Source organism: Danio rerio, chromosome 25, assembly GCF_052040795.2.
Source record: "Danio rerio strain M-AB ecotype USA chromosome 25, GRCz13ab, whole genome shotgun sequence".
NCBI lineage: Eukaryota > Metazoa > Chordata > Actinopteri > Cypriniformes > Danionidae > Danio > Danio rerio.
In genome coordinates, this window is record NC_141045.1 from 21231768 (window position 1) to 21252803 (window position 21036).

Consider the following 21036-nt stretch of genomic DNA (forward strand, 5'->3'; position numbering starts at 1 on the left):
CCAGCCGCAACGTATTTACACGCACTATAGTCAATTTAGTTTACTCAATTCACTTATTGAGCATATTTTGAATCGTGGGGGGAGCACCTGGAGGAAACCCTTGTGAACAAAGGAAGAACATGCAAATTCCACAAAGAAATGCCAACTGACCAAGCGGGACTCGAACCAGCGACCTTTCATGCTGTGACCGCTGAGCCACCGTGCCACCCACACAAACTATTATTTTATACATAATTAAATTCATTCAATTTGCAACCCCACCTACAAATTTATTTACTAATGTTTTGTCATGACAATTACTGTATGCTGTAAAAATTAAGTTGACTTAAAATTGCAAATCAACTTGCAGCAACCTTTACCCCATTTACTGTAGTTGACTTGCTGTTTTGAGTTGACTCAACTTAGATCAAGTTGCCTTACAATTTTAAGATAAGTTAACTTTTTTCCACAGTGTAATAAACAATAACTAATAATATAACAACAAGTGCGTCAAGTTGAACTTGATATTAAGCGGAGGCTTGCATTGCATTCTAACCAGTTTAAACCAGTTGTAATCTAAATCATTATCAGAATGGCTTTAATGGTTTGATGATGTCTCTCCTGCAGCCTCTAGTGTTTGGTGCCATGATTCATCGGGACGAAGCCTTCGATGCCATTCACTCTCAATACACCAAGATCATGAGTTCTACAGCAGCTCCTACAGTCACAAACCCAGAGACATAGCCGGATCTACACATGATGTAAGGTAGTTCATAAGGCAGTCCTAACCCTAATGTAGCACTATCCTAGAAACGTGTGGAGACGACGGCTTCCAGAAGTCCTCCAAAAACCCAGAATCATGGATCTGAGGAGGAGAAACTGCAAAGAAACTCTTTTTCATATTCTCTTTTAGATTGAGTATTAGTGTTTTATATAACGCCCTCTCAGACAGCGAACTATAATCTTACACAAGTGTTTGTCCGGATGGGTGTTGTTTTTTTAAGGTTAGGGGTCAGTTGTGCTTCTTACTCTCATGTCCTGTGTCCTATAACAGTGAAACAGCCTTTCATAAGGGAGCTGGTTCTCCTTTGAGGGCTTTGTGTGATTCGTGTAGTCAGACTGTATAATCGTCTACGAGCTTACCGCCATTTTCACTTAATTGCATCACCGCTGGCCTTGCACAAAGAAACACTGCACTTAGTGTTGTTGAGAGCTTTTAGATGTGATTTAGGGGGAAAAGGAACTTACTTAAATCCATATGCGCAAATAGCAGCTCGCAACTGCCGACCACAGTTCTTCGGGACGCGCCAACTTTCTCCAGTATTTGTGATACTTGTATTATTCTACGACATCACGATAGCCTCTACTTTAAAGGAGTAGTTCACATAAAGATCGAACTTTTGCTGTTTACTTTCCCTCATGTGGTTTTAAACTCATATGACTGACTTTTCTGCATAAAACGCAAAAGGAGATATTTAGAGCTCATGTCCAAGCTGCTCTTTTATGTGTGATGAAAGTCAGATTTCAAAGAGGTAGTGCACCCAAAATTTGTATTTACTGTCTCACGTGTTCCAAAACTGTAGGACTCATTTTTATATTCATTGTGGAATGCTAAATAAACTATTTTTGTCAATACTTAGGGTCCAAAACAGCACATTTTCCAATATAATTTTAAACTATCTAGTTTATGCATTCCACATAATAAGTCTAACAGGTTTGGAACAATGTGGGGATTGAATGTTAACACAATGTTTTTGTTTGTTTGTTTGTGTTTTTTAAGAGGTTAACGAGCCGCTTAAGAGGCTCATTACTGGTTGAAAACATCATCAGGGTGAATAATTAATAATAATTATTTTTAATTAAAGCACAAAAATAACCACTGGTCTTATCCATTAAATTAATGTGCACAAATAACAGACTGTTCTAAATTAACAGATATTAGCTCTTAATTCTCAGTTCTCATCATTGTACTCATCATTAATTATTGAAGTATTTAATGCCTTTTTAAATGTGGTTAGTTGCTGTAAATGTCTTCGTTTACTAATATTGCTCCTCAAAAATAAGATCTGATCATTTCAAGGGATTGTTCACTCAAAAAATGAAAACTTGCTGATTATTTCCTCACCCTCATGCCATCAAATATTCATTGTGGATGCTTTTATTTGCTTTCTTTTTTCTTCCATCAAACAAGACTTTTAGATAAAGCAGTGCTCTTTGGTGATTCATAAACTGCATGAACCGCACTTTGAGAGTGAAGAAAACGCGTACAGTGAGGGGAAATACATTTTTTGCTCCTGATGTTAAAGGAAACGTTCACAAAACATTTTGTCATCATTTACTCATCCTTCACTTGTTGACCTTTTCTTCTTTAGAACATTTGTGTTGAAGAAAGTTGAAAATCGGTAAACATTAACATCCACAGAATTAGTTTTTCCTATTATGGAAGTCAATGGTTACCCATTTTTTCAAAATATCTTTTTTGTGTTCAATAGAAAAAAAACTGAGTAAATGGTATGAATGAAAGAAATTTGGCTGAACTGTCCCTTCAAATCGAGGTCTTTTATAGAATCTCGATCAGTCTGTGCCAGAAACTGAACATTATTTACAACATTACCTTTAACCCACAGCCTTTGCAAACAATCACCTGTGGCATAATAGAACACTATGTAACTTTTGTAAATAACGTTCACTTCTGCATGTATTGTTAGGAGTCACATGTATTGAAGTTTTAAATCATTTACTACATTTAATGAGTCCATAAATCACAGTTTACAGCTCGGATCATCTTTATTGTTCCTTCCTGAATGGCTTGAGAGTGTGTAAATAAACAGCTCATATTATTTTTTAGGTGAACTGTCCCTTTAAGAACCTACAGGCTAATGTCTGGATGGAAATAATGTTATGATTCTTCTAAAACAGTGTGTGGAAAATAAAGATGCGACTAAAGGTACTAGTTTTAAATACATTATTTTACTTCTTTTAATTGTACCTTTCGACTATGCAGATTTTAAAGGCTTCTTTTGGATGCTTATTTGTTTCTTTCTTAAGGAAGGAGACGCTCCTACAGTAACAGTATGTCTCTTTCTGGCTTGGTTTTCCCCTTTTAATCTCATGTTTATTCATGCATTTCAACATTAAGTTCTGAATTGCACTTTATAAAGTCACTTTTCATTTTTTCCCATCCTGCCTTGTTTCTCACCTGCCTTATTCTGCCTTATTTTGTATTATTTGCCACTTTAAATCTCTTCAAATGATTTTAAGTCAGTGTATAATGTTGGAGTTTTGTTGGATTGTGGACTCCTTGGATGCTGTTTGCTAGGTTTATGAAATAGCACTTTTTTGGGTTTGTGAAATGGTATAACCACTTACGCAGTGGAAGATTATTGAGTAAGAATAAATATGAGGGTGATATTGTCTGTGCAGAATTCTGTATTATGTCTTTGTGATTTGGTTTGTTTAATCTTTTAACATTCTGAAAACAGATTCCATTACCTAATGACTGCTGAAGTGGTAAGATTGACCACCGGTGATTGTCGTTTGCCAAATAAAATATGTGTATTGTCGTTTGCGCTCTGTTTCTGCCCCAGAACAGTTTACATTTGTGTTCCACAATGGGCCGATTTGATCCCTGAACAAGCAGGGGCATGAAAGTCAGCCTCTCTGCCTGTCACGAATGTTAAAGGACACAGACTAAAATTGTGGATTTTAAATGCCTTGTTGAAACATTTTATTCTGCTGCATTGTAAGATTCTTCATCCAGCTTTAAAGAGTCCGTTCACTCCCTTAAAAAGGAAATTCTGTCATTATTTACTCGCCCTCATGTCTTTTTTGGAGATTTTCACAGATTACTTTTTTCTATAGCAGCTCAAACTGTGGTGCTTGGTGCAAATCAATGGGATCGATTAAAAAAAAAAAAAACAGATGCAAAACTAAATGAAAAGCAGTGGCTCCTGATGATACAAAGAAGCTAATAAGAGGTCTATACACTATCTCATATATCTCGAATATTGCAATATAACTTCATTTAAGATCGATAAGTAAATATTTTTTATCCAATTAAGAAATACACTCTTACTGAATAAATTCCAGTATGTGCGTCAAAGTCATGTGATTTTGTTTGTGTAATGATTTGGCATTAATGGAGAAACCATCAGACTGATCACATAGTAAATCATCTAAAATGTTGTTTTGGTCATTCTAAAATCCATCATCAGACCAAAGTCCATCATCAGAGTGCTTCAGTATTATTACCTCCAGAACTGTCTTGAAAAGGCCCATAGTGGCTTCTTACGCAGCCAATTCTATTTTTCTTTCTGATTTTTGCAGTCGATTTATCAGGAATTGGTAATTATTTTGTTGTCTTTGACTTGTTGGATGGGAAGGGTGTCACGATTTCGATTTTACCTCAAAATCGATCGAAATTCATCCTCCATTTCGATTATCCAATCCAAAAAATGGAAAACATCAGCTTGGCTTGACATGCAGATAAAAACATGCTTGTTTAAGTGCTTGTTGAACTGCAGATTAGGAGACCCATCGACAGAACTTAAACCCTCTCCTCTTTCAATGAAGTCGCCGGTGTGGAAGTATTTTGGATTTCCAGTGAGTTATGTTGACAACGTTCGTGTTGTCAACCCAAAAAAAAAAAAAGTTTGCAGGCTCTGCAACAGGGTTGGGCCGATAGACAACACCGGCATCGCGATCCTCCGCCCCACCCCCATTTCTAAATCCGCTCGCGAAAAATACACACTCAGGCCCTGTTTACACTAATTGGTCGTATTTCTTAAATGATGTTTTAAAATGACAACGATCCACACTGGAGTTTTGCATTTCTGAGCAGCCCTCACCTAAAACTCCGGTTTTAGGCATTTAATTAACGTGCTAGAACCGCGCTACAAAATCCCAAGTAGAACTCATCTCACAGATATGGTGATACCCTCCATGTACAATGATGTGAAGGATAAAGTTATTGAAGGTCTTAGCAGTGCACATTTAGCCTTGAATACAGATTGCTGGACCTTCAGAGCAACACAGAGCTTCATGACTGTCACAGCACACAAAGGTCAAATATTATTATATTGCATAAAAGTCTTAAAATGGCATAGCTTGTGCTTTTAAATTTTTCTTTTTTTAAATCGAAAATCGAATCAAATCGTGACTAGAATCAAAAATGTAATCGAATCGAGGATTTGGAGGATCGTGACACCCTTATTGGATGGCAATGATGCTTTATTCATACATATATTTTTAGATTATTACGGTTTTCTGCATAACTCAGATTAGCGTCCTTGGATGAAAAATATTTATCATCTTCAGTCCACATCCTTATTTAAATTGTTTTAATTTTTGCCTGAATGTTGTTTTGTTTCAACACAAAGTGGCAGATACCATTGACTTGCATTTTATAAATCGCCAAGAACCACAGTTTCAGGTAAAAATCTGCTTTGATGTTCTACTCAACAAAAAATCTCAAATGTAAAATGGCCTGAGAGTGAGTAAACTGAGTAAAACTGCAATCTTTCAATGTTTTTTATGATATTCACTGGAAGGGTGTTAACCTCTGTTCCATCACTTAGTGTATTTCAGTGTTCACACTGTTTTAAGTTTCAATCAGGAATCTGTTTAGTTGATTGTAACACGTTTGTCACAATCAAATTTCCACTGGTTTAAGCAACTTTTCAGAGGAAAAAAAAATAGTCGGTGTACTCTGAGGTTTGGGTGAATCTGATGTGCTGAATGTGACTGGATGTTTGTTTATCAAGCATTTGTATTTACACTGGATGTACATGTCTGGTAAACTCTCTCCTGCTTTTCTCTGATGGGTCTTCATCGGAGAAGAAATAAACTCGGAGTTCTTTGTAACCTTTGGTGTTCTGTTGTTTTTAATCTACTTATTCAAATGTCAAAATGGTTTCATACTGGGACCATGCCATACTGCCTCTTTGATCGATCACCTACTTGCTAAAATTTATTTAAGGCAGAGCAGCCCTCTAGCACTGTTCTTCTTGTCCTCTTACACCCACCCTCCCTTCCTTTTCTTGCTTCCCATTAACAATCCTTACAACCCTCTCCTCCCTCTTGGGTTGGGATTCAATCACTCAAAATATTACAGAGACCGTACCCACACCTCTGAGTCTCTGGGCATTATCGTAGAATGCCCGATCAACCTACAGTACCTACCTGTTCAAAGTTTATCCTCTTACTTCCCTTTATCCCACTGTTTCCTTACCATCCCTACAATAAAGTCTAGCTCATAGTGTGGTGTGGTCCACGCTGGCGAAAAAGAATGTAATGTTATGTAATATATATGAGAATGTACACAGATGTTACACTAGAGGGCACCACATGGGCCTTTTAAAAGACAAACCATGAAGGGTCCTCACTGCTGTATTTCCTTCTAGGGAAGCTTGGTGGTCCGTTGAAGTATATTCAGTTTTTAACAGTTTTTAAATCAAAAATGATCGAGCTGTTCAAAAGAAAAGATTAAAATGTTTAAAACTAAATTCCTTAACACTTTCAGATTTATTTTCAACCAGAAAAAAAGTGATTTTTGTACATTTCTCGCACACAAATGTAAACTCATTTAAATATATGTATTAAAACCATTTATTATTATATTAGTGTCAAAGGTTGATTACTGATTTCTTTTTGTTAAAAGAAATTTCTTCTTTTTGTTGTTGTTGTTGTTAAAATCTACATATGTAAAAACTGTAAAAATGTGAGGTTTGGTGTTTAGGAGCTGCTGAGATTTATTGCTCATTTAAGAAGAACAAACTAATTCTGAGAATCTGCCTTAAAATCTTTTTTTTTTTTTTTATTAAATCCTAATATTAATCGCAGACTGTTGAAAAATGCCATGTAAATGCATGCTTTTCTATACGGTTCTTCGGAAAGTGCTGGAAGTGCTGGCTATTAATACTAGCGGTGGTTACTGGCAGTCCAATGGGAGACTCGTGGGGCAGGATCCAGTTTCCGTCCCCTTTACTGAGAAATGATGCACACAATGTTCAACTGTACTGCATACCTCAACACATCAGATGCAGAAACAGAGCGCTTCTATATATTCTGTACTCAAAAATCCAATTTCATTTTATTCAGTGGAGTTTCCATAAATAAGGTACTTTTAAAATGAAAATTTAAATGGGGGGGGGGGTGTATGAATATTGTTATTAACAATATAGGTGTGTGTATACATATTTTATATCATTACTATCTTTTTTTATAATCGTTGTTTATTAACTTACTGCTAATACAAATTAGTCCTTAACAATATTGCAAATGCTCTATCATATTATCAATAGTATTATTAAAAACTGTTTACATTAAGATGATATTATGATTTTTTTCTTATAAAGAAAAACTATAATAATCCCATGATAAACACAACATGATTGCATATTTCAACAACAACACCAAAAAAACTATTGAATGTACACTATTTTGCCAAATGTTTTGGGAGACCCCTCCAAAATCACTGAATTCAGCTGTTCAATCACTTCCATGGTCGTGTGTAAAAAATCCAGCACGTAAACATATTGATTCTGCAAAAATCTGTGAAAGAGGCAGTCGCTCTCAGGACGTTATGTTAATTCAAATGCTATGTACACTTGTTCCAAAAAAGCCCATTCGTGTAATTTCACTCATTACTAAATATTCCAGTCAACTGATAGTGCTATTATACCAAATTGGAAGCAATTAGGAACATCATCAATTCAATCATTAAGTGATAGGCCATGTAAAATGACTGAGTGTACAGAAGTCACCAACTTTCTGCAGTCCATACTGTAGCTGCTGTACAGTACAGACCACCTCCAAACAGCTCAAAAACAGTGAATAGAGAGCTTCATGAAATGGGCAGTGGTGTAAAGCGCACCACAACAGGACTGTAGAGATGTCGAGACAGGTTCTTTGGAGTTCCCAATCACATTTCTGTCTGGCTATCTGATGAATGAGTCTGAGTTTGTTCCTTGCAAGGTGAACAGTACTTGCCTGACTGCATTGCAGCAAATGTAAAGTTTTCTGGAGGGATGATTATGGCGTGGGGTTACTTTTCAGAGGTTAAGCTTGGCCTCTTTTATCTAGAGAAAGAAACAAACAATTTGGAAAGTTTCTTGCTCGCAAATTCGTCGAGACTGTTTGGGAATAATCCTTCCTGTTCCAAAATCACTGTACATCAGTGCACAAAGCAAAGTCCATAAAGACATGGATGAGTGAGTTTGGTGTGGAGGACTTGCACAGAGTCCTGAACTCAACCTGATTGAACATTTTTGGGATGAATTGGAGTCCTGCATAGTTTAGCTTTAACTTCTTTCAATACATCTGCCTTGAAGTTTCAAGTATACCTAGAAATAGCTTGATTAGCTGGCTCAGGTGTGTCTAATTGGGGTTGGAACTAAATTTTGCAGGACACCGGCCCTCCAGAACTAGAAGAATGGTTCAAATTCCCTTGAACACACTCTTAAAACTTGTAGAAAGCCTTCCCAGAAGAGTTGAAGCTAAAAAGAATGGTCAAACTTCATATTAAACTCTGCAGATTAGGACTTTGGACAAACTTTGGTTAACATATGTGGTACACTTTAAAAGGTCATTTTTTGCCAGTATAGATACAATACTAATAATACAATGACTCATTTTAATGCCTAAAAAATAACAGTTTATTCTTTATCTTACGGTCCAGAAGCCACTACTAAAAATGACATTTAACTGACACCAAAACCTGTTTTTATGTAGAGCAGGACACAATTTGCGTCTTCTTTCCAGCAGACCTGAGAGCAGAGAAACAGCAGACTGAGTGTCTGAGACTAAAAAGGGCAAGTGTTAATCAAGGACTGTAATCATAATCCGGAAAGGGTCAGAAGAGGAACAGAGCAGGCAGAAGATCCTTCCAACCTTCCGGATCTCCAAGCTCAGGTTTCAGCACAACGCTTTATACCTATCAGCAAAAACATGCTCATCAAACTCAACTGACACCCTGCTAAAACCGGAGAGCCTCAAACTCTCAGAACTGGCTCGCCGCCTGCCAGTCGTATTCACTTTCTATGGAGAAAGCCTTGATGTGCGGTGGCTAAAGGTGTTCAAGTGAGCAGCAGCTTAACAGAGTGGCACAATATGAACCTGCTGAGCCTCCGTACAGGGGCTGATTATCTAGCAAAACATGCATTTGACCTCATATGAAATAGTTGAGTGTCCTTGCTAACAATCCATCGAGGTCATGTTCAAATAGCATTATTTGAACATGGGCTAATAATGCTTTAGAGGTATATTATCTAAATGAAAAGGCTTCTCAGCAGACTTATCATCACATTATCATCCATCACTTACAGTATATTTAGCTGTGTCACCTCCATAACTGCATCTAGGGTAAATCTGCACAACTTAAAACACAAATCTTGACCATTCATTTCCACAAGGGTTTTCAACCTCAAATGACATTACTAAATGTTATTTCAACTTTTTAATTCATTGAAATTATTTTCAAATTAAATTGAAATTGAATTTTATTCCAGAGGGAAAGGTTTTGCAAATTTTGGCCTTGGTGTTGACTAGGGAAATCTATAAGATGGCAGCTTAAAGAACCCTCACGTTTAGCACAGTGGGATTCAATTATCATTATTTTTGACAGAGGAGCTCATTATCTTCTGTGTTACTTGCAGCACACTTTGCTATGACTATGATGCATACTACTTAAAGGAATCGAAATGCTACATTTAGACGAAACACACAAAAAAATCCGAGACAGAAAGTAAGCTTCAGAGTGACGATAACACTACTATCACCTGCCTTGAATGCTAACACCAGTGTTCCCGAACCTGGTATGTGGCAGGTCATTACGGAAATAACGGAAAAGATTTCGTAAAAAATCGATGAAAAGCTGAGTTCACCGTCTCAACTATTGTAAAAACAGAACGAAAAACTTGAGCACGAAAAGCGAAATCGCAGAAACTGTGAACCAAATCTCCACAGTGGAAGATGTTCATGCCCCAGTCGAGGGCAAATTACAGATTAAATTTACCTGATTTGGAAAATAGAGGTTGATGAAAGAACATACGTATTGTTGGGCGTCTCGAGAATTTATAAGATGATCGTCCTCCCAAGTTTTTTCAATCCTGGTTACTCAGCTCTCAGGGGATATGATGATCGAGCCTTATGATGATCGAGCCCATCGCATTCCAACCAGAGCCATCAAGACACCATCTTTGTATCCTGTATTCTATAACTACTGTACGTGGACAAGGAACAGGTCATCACAGCAGCGAAGGAGTTGGATAGCGGGGACCAGGCTGTGATGTTTGGAAACATTTGGATTTTTCTGCTGCAGTTTTACGTAAACGGAAGCAATCTGATGAGGTCAAGAAGCATGAGGGCAACCGGGGCTACTTATGCTCAACTATATCCTGCCTCTCTTAGAGGTCTAATCTAATATGCACAAATGTGTTATTGTAAAGCATTCTATATGAAAATAATACTTTAAAAGAGAGGTGTTCTTGAACCTTTCTTTTTATATCTGCGGGGTTCCCTGAGGGGACAATCTTCCCACTCATCCAATAATTGTTTGGTTTGATCTATCCTCTACTAATCATTTTACCCTATGGACGTACAAAAAGGCCCTGGAGGATACAGCAAAGCCTTTGGGAATGTACAGCGCAGTTGGGAAACTACAAGAGGGTGTCACAGACTGGGAAAGAGTTTGGCAGAACATTTTTACTTCAACGTTTTTACTATAACTTTTGTCATAGAACCTACTGGACACCACTCAAAAGACATCATATCAACGCCTACTTTAGTGTTCTCTGTGATAAATAATTCTGACCAGGAACTTGCATCTTTTTACCATATGATGTGGGAATGTGGAAAAATACAAACTATTTTGAATGAGGTTTGGGTTATCTTAGCTTAACTTATTGGATATCCTGTACCAGTGAATCCTTCTATTCTATTACTGAGCGATGATTCTACGTTGAATCTCATCAAGCTACAAAAAGCGGTTTGGCTGGCTGGCTTAACTTCTGCAAAAAAAAAAAAACTAGTAGCCCAACATTGGCTGCCTCCACATAATTTGGAAATGTAGAAGTGGTTGGTACAGCATAATGTTGGAATTATCCACAGCTCGAGTGAACTTAAACAAGTACATTAAAGATCTATATTTCAGCTGCTGACAAAATTTGCATGTTTTTCGCACAAAACAATGATCCGGATCTAGAATGATTGCCTTACTTTGTATAATTGATACTGATACTGTATTTTGTTTTTCTGTTAACTTCTATTTATTGGATACCCCAGTTTCAAGAGACCACATGTGAGGGGGGTGGGGATATTTAAATTGATATATTTCCTTATATTGTTTTTTCAGCCTGTATTTTTTCTTAACAATTTGTGTGAGCAAGTATTTTAACGTACTTTAGAAATACTCAAAAATGCATCTGTCAATGTTTTCAAACTATTCTATTTGATTTACCAAAGTCACACAAGTGGCAATTTCACATCCGTCACATCCATAACGTAGCGATGTCACATCCCTCATAATTTCCTTATAAATGTGAAAATACTAAATAAAATAAAACCAATCGTTTTTGTTTTATAAAGAGCCCACTCTTATCATTTTGATTATCGTTGTTTCTTTTGGGTTGTGCAGTTTAAATTTACAGAATAACAAAAAAGTATGTTGTATACTGTAAACACGCAGACTTTTTTGTTCACATCCATAACACGTTTATTTTCCACATTTTGATATATATTGATTGAAATTGGACCTCTGTAGACTACAGCGAATAGTCCCTACTGCTGAACGAATCACTGGCACTACCCTTCCTACACTTCAAGAACTGAACTCTTCCAGAGTAAGTAAAAGGGCTTGCAAAATCAGTCTGGACGCCTCGCACCCAGCACACTACCTGTTTGAACTGTTACCGTCTGGTCAGCGCTTCAGAGCGCCAGGCACAAAAAGAGCCAGACACAGGAAAAGTTTGTTTCCTCAGGCCATCTACCTCATGAACATTTAAATATTCCCCTACTGTGCAATAAACGTGCAATACTTTCTCATACGCACTTGTACACAGCACCTTATATCAATATACAATGCATTACTTTCTCCATACGCATTTGTACACAGCACCATATAACCTGTATATTTATAACAAATCTGTACATACAATTCAACATCCAGATCTTTTTTACTAACCGCATTTCTGTTTAATGTTCATCGTATTTATTTATTTTTTTTCATATTTATTTTGTGTTGTCACTTTATGTACACTGGAAGCTTCTGTAGCCAAAACAAATGCAAAAGTCACATCTAACACTGGAATTGTTCATATATACTGTATTTATTGAGTTGCTCAAAAGATTATTGTGCTTCTGAGAATTATTTTTCCTTTGTAATAGTATAGCAATAATTGCATTCTTTATTTTCAAGTTAGATAATTCTGTTGTTTCTACCGATTTTAAGATATTGCTATTAAATTAATTTATAAATATTTATGTTTTAGTAAATTTGGTTATTTAAATGACTTGGTGCTGTTATTTACCATTAAATATTATAGTTTTTAGTAGTAGCTTTTTTTTTTTGTTTTTAGTTTTAATTTTAGTTTATATTTAGCTCATTTTTTAGTTTTATTTTAATATTTCTATATAGTAATCAGTTATATTTATTTATGCTTTTGTAATTTTATCAGCTTCCAGTCAGTTTCTAATTTTCATTTCTTATCTAATATACATTTTTATTTCAGCCTTATAACAAGTTGTACAATGAACATGGAAATTGTTGTCTGAAATATGCTACAGTCTAGGCCTAATTTACTATTATTGTTGTGTCTGAACACACACTCAATGACACGAGGGTGCGTAATGGACATAATTTTAGGTTGAACTTGAACTTTCCCTTTAAGGAAGAATGTGACCTCACATGCAAATCATCTTCAGAGCCAAAACATAACATCGTATATGAATGACTACAAATTTGTCCCACTATACATAAACAGAAGTGTTTTTTAAGGTACTATCACACACACGGGATGGCGAAAGTATTAAGCTGCCTGTTGGACGAAAGTATGTAACATGAGTTGATAAACTAAACTGAGACGTTAGCGCGCAAGCTAATCAGAGTTTTATTTAGCCTCGGGAAAGACTCTAATACTAACACACACATGGAAGTACACAGAAGCAGCAAGGAACTTTCATTGTAGATAATCAGCGCCACAGGTCGCAGCTCCATATTAAGATTGCTGACATTTGAGGATCCAAAGGTTGTCATACTTGAAAACATGCTAAATTCCTGGAATGTAGCATTACACCATTACACACAAGGTGGAACGTGATCCCGGATTCCTCTGGGAGCCTGACGGCATCTGAACATTGCAGGAATTCCTTGCTGATGTTTTGGGTGTGAATGGAATGATGGCATCTCGTCCCATAGGGCTGTCCTTCGCTCACATGACCAGCGCTAGAGCTATTTATTAAGATAGTATATTGCTTATGGTCAGCATTTTCCTCTCATGGGAATCCCTGGCTTTTCTGCCTTGGCTGGAGATATTTTCCTGTTTATTGGGTACATCTCCAGGACTTAATCCGCTGATACTGATTACTTGGAAGTGCCTTGCTGATTTATCATGTCTGTTTATATCTGTATGAATATTATTTTTAATGTCAGGAGGGGATAGTGTTGTAAACTTCATTAATAAAAAGGACAGAGGTACAGCTGCAGTCACTTAGTGAGTTACAATCATAGTGATTCTTGACTAAATGTTCTAGACACTTTTTTTTTATAGCACTCCAACTATATAGCGTGATTTCAACTCAAAGACTGTGACTATAAATGTGTGGGCTAATGGGACAGATTTTGCTTTCAAAAAGGCTTCTAGTCTGCAGTGGTTGGATGAGGGACAAACACCCGAAACCAATGACAAGGTGTTGAGCACCCAATGCTTACCAATGCCTTAGGGCAATGAAGGCTATGCCATCTGGCTCAAGCTATCAGAAGGTTTAACGGAGTGCAAGTCACACGAGTATTTTAATGATGGTTATGGGTTATTGCAGTCTAATGTGTAATGGACTCTGCAAAAGCAAATGTTTGCGATGACTATAATTGACACAAACTTGTAACTTTATAGGGGGAACCTGAAGTAGAAATCACATTCATTCAAATGAGGAGTGCCCTTGGTTTTGCTTCCATTAGTTGGAGGGAATATTCCCCTTTGTAGTAATTGCCTTCAAGGAAAAAAAGGATCCCCTCGGTCTTTGATGGATGTGTGGGATCCTCTTCAGTAGAAAAAGTGTTCTCCTTTTAAGAAATCCTACTTATTTGGGGACAAGATCCCCCTCAGACGCAACGTAAGTTTGGTGTACGATCCTAGTTGGCAGAAATCAGGTTTATTAGGGACCCTCAGTAGAAATTGCTCAGCAGACCTCTCCCCCCAACCTTTCACAACCAAAGACATTGGGCTATTCCAAGCCACTGAGGCCTAATGTCTTTGTGACCCTTTTCCTCCTTTTAGGGTGTACTCACACTAGGTACAGTTGCCTTGAAACGTGCCGAAGTGCAATTGTCCCCTCTTCCCCTCGGCCTGCACTCACACTGCATTTTGCCTTCTGAACCTGATCCTGCATACATCATCGAAGATGCGACTGTTCAGTTTAACAGGAAGAGAAATGCTCTCGCTCAGCACAGTGGAGATTGCTTTAGTTGTATCGTTTTAGTCGTAAACAGAACAGATCCCCCACTTTTGATGCTCATAAATTATCATAAAAGTCATTGTACTGCAGGTATTAGGAGGTTTGCTGAAGGGGCAGCTGACGTGCAGCAAGGGGTTTGCATCTGTAATAAACTATGACAGTTTGCGTTCATTGAAGAGTAGGAATGATTAATAAATCCACATAAAACAGTCCCGTAAAAGTCACGTCGAGTCTTCAGTTTTGGGGTCAGGCGAGCTTTGCACTCACACTACAAGCGTACCACGCCAAAGCCTAATTTAACCACGTTCTGACACACCTCTTCCAACTAAGCCAGGGCCGTCCAACTGAACTTTGCCTGGGCCTGATTCTCACACTTGTCAAACAAACCGGGAAAGTGCCTGGGCATGGTTCGGATTGCATAATGTGTGTGCATAGCGACAACCTTGCAAGATCCTTTAAGTCCACTCACATGGACTGTGCCATTTACTTTCGAAGTGATGGCACTAGGAGCCGGTGAAGAAAGTCTGATCTTCTGGGTGAAGCTCTTTTGGAAACCCTGGGTCCGGCCATTCATAATGAACTGGACATGTGCTACCTAATTAAATATTGTTGCAGATCAGGTGCACCCTTTCATAACAATAATGTTCCCTGGTGGAAGTGGCTTCTTTAAACAGGGTAATGCACCCTGGCACACACTGTTGCCCAGCACTGGCATTCAGATTCCCCAGATCCTCAATTGAGCAGTGGATTGTGCTGGAGCAAGAAGTTCAAACCATGCCAGCTCGACCTCACAACCTACAAGATTTAAATGATCTACTGCTACTGTTTTGTGCCAGATCCTACAGGACAGGACAAATCTCTAATCCTGTATCTATTTTTAGCTATATGGACTTCCCTATTCTCATAAAAATGAAAAATTATTCAGAAGTTATTATTACTATGATGAAAGTAAAAAGCAGTCAACATTTCACTTTCATTATTTGACTTACTATTGCATTTTGGTGAGACAACTGCTCCCTAACAGGCTTTGGTGTAAAGCCCGTAAATACAAAAGCAAGCACAAGAATGAATACTGATCAATTGCTTTCCACAGCTAAGCTGATCCAGACAACTTTCAGCACATAGGTGTTGGAGGTGTGTTGATTTTATCTCTCTATCTTTCTCCGTATCAATCAGCACCAATGAACCAAAGGCATGATCACATTTCTACTTGGGGCCTCATGGTGTTAGTTGTAAAGTCGTACAGTGTAACTGCTGCTAATGCTTCTTCTTAATGTGTCGTCTGCTTTGGGTGCTCAAGTGTCAGTCAAGCCAGCACTTTCACCTCGGTTCAAGAGGCCACAGGCCTGAGAAACAGTGAGAAAGATTTCAGACGTGGTTAATTTAAATACCTTGCTGATGCCAAAAAATTACTGAAATTATCAGTAAATGGTTAATTGATGAACAGCAAAACTGTTCAGTATTTTAAAAGATAAAAGTATTGATCTTTATATTTATTTTAGCTACATATTTAGATTTATAATGCACTTAATAAATACAATGAATAAAAACATCTTGTTGTCCAGTCATCTTCAAATTACAGGTTCTAACTTTGTGCCTCTAAAGTTCAAAACACCCGTTGCACGTTGCTTCAGTGTGCCAATCAAACTCAGCCCACCCTTTGCTGTCTTAAGCAGTCTGACTGGTACTATATCTGTTTGAGCTCTCGGCTGACCATGCTGCCAGAATGACTTCTGTTACTTTGAACCAATAAACCAGTGTTAAATACAGTCTTAAGACGTTTTGGAAGGTGGTACAGTTTTAGAAATTAGTATAGGACTCTATCTTAGCCAGGCTGGAGCTCTCAGATCCTAAAAACTGGTGGAGTGGTAGCAAGTCGAGGAGGCACAAGCAGCACTCCTCTCGAGGGGCTAAAATGTCCCGAGAGAACCAGGATGATGGTGTGGACCATGTTGCCCTCTTACAGGACATCTGTGAAATGGAACAGTCTGACCAGGAGTGCTGCGAGCTAGTCACCATCAACATATCAGGTCTGCGCTTCGAAACGCAACTTAAAACGCTTGCGAGGTACCCGAACACATTGTTAGGAGACCCCATTAAAAGGATGAGGTTCTTCGACCCACTGAGGAATGAGTTCTTCTTCGACAGGAACAGACCGAGCTTTGATGCGATCCTGTATTATTACCAATCAGGCGGAAGACTTCGAAGACCCATCAACGTGCCAGTTGACATGTTCCTAGATGAAATCAAATTTTACGAGATTGGTGATGATGTCATCAAACATTTTCAAGAGGATGAAGGTTTGCTGAAAGAAGACGAACGTCCCTTGCCATCCAATGAGTTTAAGCGTCAAATCTGGCTGTTGTTTGAGCATCCTGACAGCTCGGGTGCAGCTAGAATTATTGCTATCGTTTCAGTAATGGTCATCCTGATATCCATTATAATCTTCTGTATAGAAACTTTGCCAGAGTTTAGAGAAGATGATCGGGTGTTCGATAATCACCTTCCGGCAAACAGTACAACTTCTGTACAAAGATTAAGCGCATACACGGACCCATTCTTCTTATTGGAGACTATTTGTATTGTTTGGTTTTGCTTTGAGCTGTTTATAAGGTTTCTTGCTTGCCCAAGCAAGCCCACCTTCTTCAAAGACATCATGAACACCATAGACATTGTTGCCATTATGCCATATTTCATTACTCTGAGTTTAGAACTTGGTGAGGTGCAGTCAAACCAACAACAGACCACATCTCTCGCCATACTGAGAGTCATCCGCTTGGTACGCGTCTTTAGGATATTCAAACTTTCAAGGCACTCCAAGGGTCTGCAGATTCTTGGTCAGACCCTACGAGCAAGCATGCGAGAACTCGGACTACTGATTTTTTTCCTCATCATCGGCATTATATTGTTCTCCAGTGCAGTTTACTTCGCCGAAGCGGATGACCCAGAAACTTCTTTTACTAGTATCCCTGATGCATTCTGGTGGGCAGTTGTTTCAATGACTACTGTTGGATATGGTGACATGTACCCGGTCACAATTGGGGGCAAAATTGTTGGATCAATGTGTGCCATAGCAGGAGTTCTTACCATTGCCCTTCCTGTACCAGTAATCGTGTCGAATTTTAATTACTTTTATCACAGAGAGCACAACGAGGCGGATCAAGTGGAATATACACATGTAACCTGTGGCCGCTCGCTGCCTATGCAGTGTGACAGAAATAAAAGTGACAGTAAATCCTCTCTCATGATATCAGAGCATTCAAATGATGATGCCTGTACAATATCAAGCATATTAAATTTCGGGCCATCAGAGGACTACACGGGCAAACTCACAGACGTATAAGAAAACCACCTGTACCAAAACATGGCTCCATGTGAGTATTATGTTACTCCTGCTAATTTTAGATCTAGATAAGAACTGAATGAACTTGTGAGTCAATGACCACTCAAAGGGTTTCCAATCTTTTAAATGCTACAGAGCCCATCTTATTTATAAAGACCTAACTTATCCTGTAGAAAATTAATAATATAAATGGTCTAAAATCAAATTTTAGATAATTTTAAATTTACATTGTTACATTTTTCTTCTCATCATAGGACTGTATTTATTCATTTATTTGCTTTTGAATTTGAATTATCCCTTTAATGTATTTTTATTTATCTGTTTGACGTTTATTTTCTTCACCATGTGAATAGTTTTTTTGAAAATTCTGTATAAATTATTTACATCGATTCTCTAAAATGTTAGTTATAATAATGCTTATATATTTATCTGTTTTTACATTTTTTTTTTATTTAATTAATGACTATATGTTGCAGTTGTTTTAATTTGTTTTTGTGCTTTTTCTCCAAAAAAAAAAAAAAAAAAAAAGTGTGTCCCCAAACCCTATACTGTACATTAATAAAAATAAAGTTACTTCATTGGCATCAGTGGTTGCATGAATAAGCTTTAAAATACTTGGAATCTTTCCATTCCACAAAAACTTTCTTTTAATTGACAGGTTCTCAAAGTGGGGCTGCAGAACATATATTGTTTCAGCACTGATATCGCAATGTGCGAGTCCGCAATAGTCACATCGCAGGGATATGCAATGTAGTCAGGATTGTAGTTGACCAGACATTACAGCTAACAACATAGGAGTAATTTCATATTTTAACCTTAGAGTGAAAGTTTATTATTTGCATGCATTATAAAGACCTGACTGTAAGAATTTAAAGCAAATTCAAGCCATTTGGGCACAATAAATGAAGTGTTTGTAGCCTAAAAATTAATTGCAGATTATATATTTACTCAATTAAAATGATAAAGTGTTGTTGTCATTATTATTATTATTATAATATGATAATCATTTAATTTCTGCTTCTGAATACTGTTTGACTCTCCAGAAAATCATAAATCATTGTTTATTTGCCTCTTTTCTCTGTTTCACTAAACTTTGCATGTCATTTTTAAAATATTTCATGCAGATACTCTCCCCTATAGAATCATCCCAACTGATCTAAAATTATAAATGCTTTACAAGCTGTTCAGGTTATCTGCAGAAATAGCATTTATATCGCAATATATATCGTAGTGAATGAAAATGTTGCAATGTCAGATTTTTTTTCCAATACCCTGCAGCCCTATCTCAAAGGAAAAGGAAACTTTGTGGAACTTTTATTTTTAAGAGTGAAAACCCCTTAATAATTTAATTAAATCTATTCAAATAACAAACAGTATTATTAATGTTAAAAATATTTAGATATATGTGAAGAAATTTGGTAATTTAGTCTTACTTATTGTTTTAAATATTGAAATAAAAGGGTGTGATATAAAAATCATTATGATTTTTTTTTTTTTTTACATAAAAAAAAAAACATTAAACTTGTTAAAAGTTGAAAGTGTCTGTCACATGTGAAACTCCCTTGTTATTTCTGGGGTATCCCCTTGTGGTGGTTTTAGGCTCTGCAGACTAGAGACTCCATTATTAAAAAAACAAGCTGTAAACTGTTAGTAACACAAATGTCACATTCACAACGAGTATCCATTATCAATGTCACTGCCATGATGTTATTTCTAATTTCAGGTTGCAGCAGAAGTATGAAGAATTTTCTTCTCTAAAGAAGACAGAAGTTACTTTTACCTTTGTAAACATCCGCTGTCTGCATTGTAAGTGTTTTTAAAGTCATATGTAGGCTGAGTATTGAAAGCGAGCTTAAATGAAGCATATAGGCCAGGTAACGTTTAAAACGTACAAATTGATATGTATAATGTTTATAATGTAAATATCTTGCGATCAATTTGGCAAAACCAGTGTATGTTAATCGATGAAGGAGGCTGATGGAATGATGACAAACGCTTTGCTATTATTAACTGACGAATCCGACATTTACGTAAGTCAATGAAAAAAACATTTTTAAACCAATCAGCTTTCAATATCACGTTATTACATTCAAATGTAGCCTTTTTCAGTCAATTTAAATGCATCAAGTTATCATTTGTTTACGTAATACATATAATTGTCGGTTCCGCAATCAATATCAGCCTACATATAGGCTATTTACAATCCTCACCGGCAGATTTGAGATTTTTTTGTAATATATTGTAATATATTTGTAACTGAATGTTTATAAATTAATTACGTTTTATTTAAGCCATCACTGTGTCACTGTCTTTATGAAATATTGCTCTTAAAATATCTAAATGATTTCTGTCTTGTGTAAGCTGCTTTTTGAATATGTTGCCTTTCCTCAGGATATTTTTTAATGGTTTGACATTAGATCTTTGTTAACATGTTTTGACTTGTTAACTGTTCACATGACAGCATGAGACCAATTCAGTGAACAGTTTTTTTTAACTTGTTATTTAATGAGATTTAAATTGTTAACTTATTTTTGATAAATAAATGTGGTCACATTCATAAACTATCCTAGTTTGAACCCCTTCATTCCTAATTTTTTTGTATAATTTATTATTTTATTTTATTTTTATTTAAATTTTGTTTTATTGGTTTTACTTATTAATAAAACTAAATGGTACTATGATTTATGGGAGATTTTATTAATTGATTTACTAAGATTATGTATAATAAGGCAAACAAAATGTAGTCATTTTATCAAACATCTTTGTAAATCTGCAAAAAAAAAATTCCTCTGTGAAATGATGTTGCTTGTTATCACAGAATGAAAATAAAAGTTTTAATATTTAATTACTACAAAAATGTTTTTTTATTAAAACTTATTGTATAATCATGCAAACAGTGGATTGATCAAAAGTAGATCATCTCAGAGATATTTTACATTTCATTTTGACCAGTTTCTTTTATAATTGTAGAATATGTATCCTATATAACTCAGCGATGATGTAAAATAGCATTGTAATACCTTAAACATAGTAATATGCTAACGATC

At 36.6% G+C, this 21036-nt stretch overlaps 2 protein-coding genes across 27 annotated transcripts in view; both read left to right on the forward strand.

Annotated features, from left to right (window-relative positions):
* Positions 1 to 5841, forward strand: part of gramd4b (GRAM domain containing 4b) — a 65726-nt gene extending 59885 nt beyond the window's left edge. For all 25 annotated transcript variants that reach the window (XM_087312155.1, XM_087312156.1, XM_087312157.1 and 22 more), the window contains one exon: positions 607 to 5841. In XM_087312155.1, the coding sequence (XP_087168281.1) occupies positions 607 to 723 (117 nt within the window). In that variant the 3' untranslated portion in view covers positions 724 to 5841. The remainder of the gene's footprint in view (positions 1 to 606) is intronic.
* Positions 5842 to 12608: 6767 nt separating this feature from the next.
* On the forward strand, positions 12609 to 20553 carry kcna6a (potassium voltage-gated channel, shaker-related, subfamily, member 6 a). 2 transcript variants are annotated; one of them, XM_087311225.1, is made up of 2 exons: positions 12609 to 18020; positions 19713 to 20553. In XM_087311225.1, the coding sequence occupies exon 1, from the start codon at positions 16562 to 16564 to the stop codon at positions 17987 to 17989; it is 1428 nt and encodes a 475-aa protein (XP_087167351.1). In that variant the 5' UTR covers positions 12609 to 16561; the 3' UTR covers positions 17990 to 18020; positions 19713 to 20553. The 2 variants fall into 2 exon arrangements, with proteins under 2 accessions (XP_087167351.1, NP_001124098.1); NM_001130626.1 differs by lacking the exon at positions 19713 to 20553 and having other exon boundaries at positions 16540 to 18009.
* The last annotated feature ends 483 nt before the right edge of the window (positions 20554 to 21036 follow it).

What these genes read in the sequence shown, in the direction of transcription:
- kcna6a (XM_087311225.1), top strand. Translation starts at nt 16,562, where the DNA reads ATGTCCCGAGAGAACCAGGATGATGGTGTGGACCATGTTGCCCTCTTA.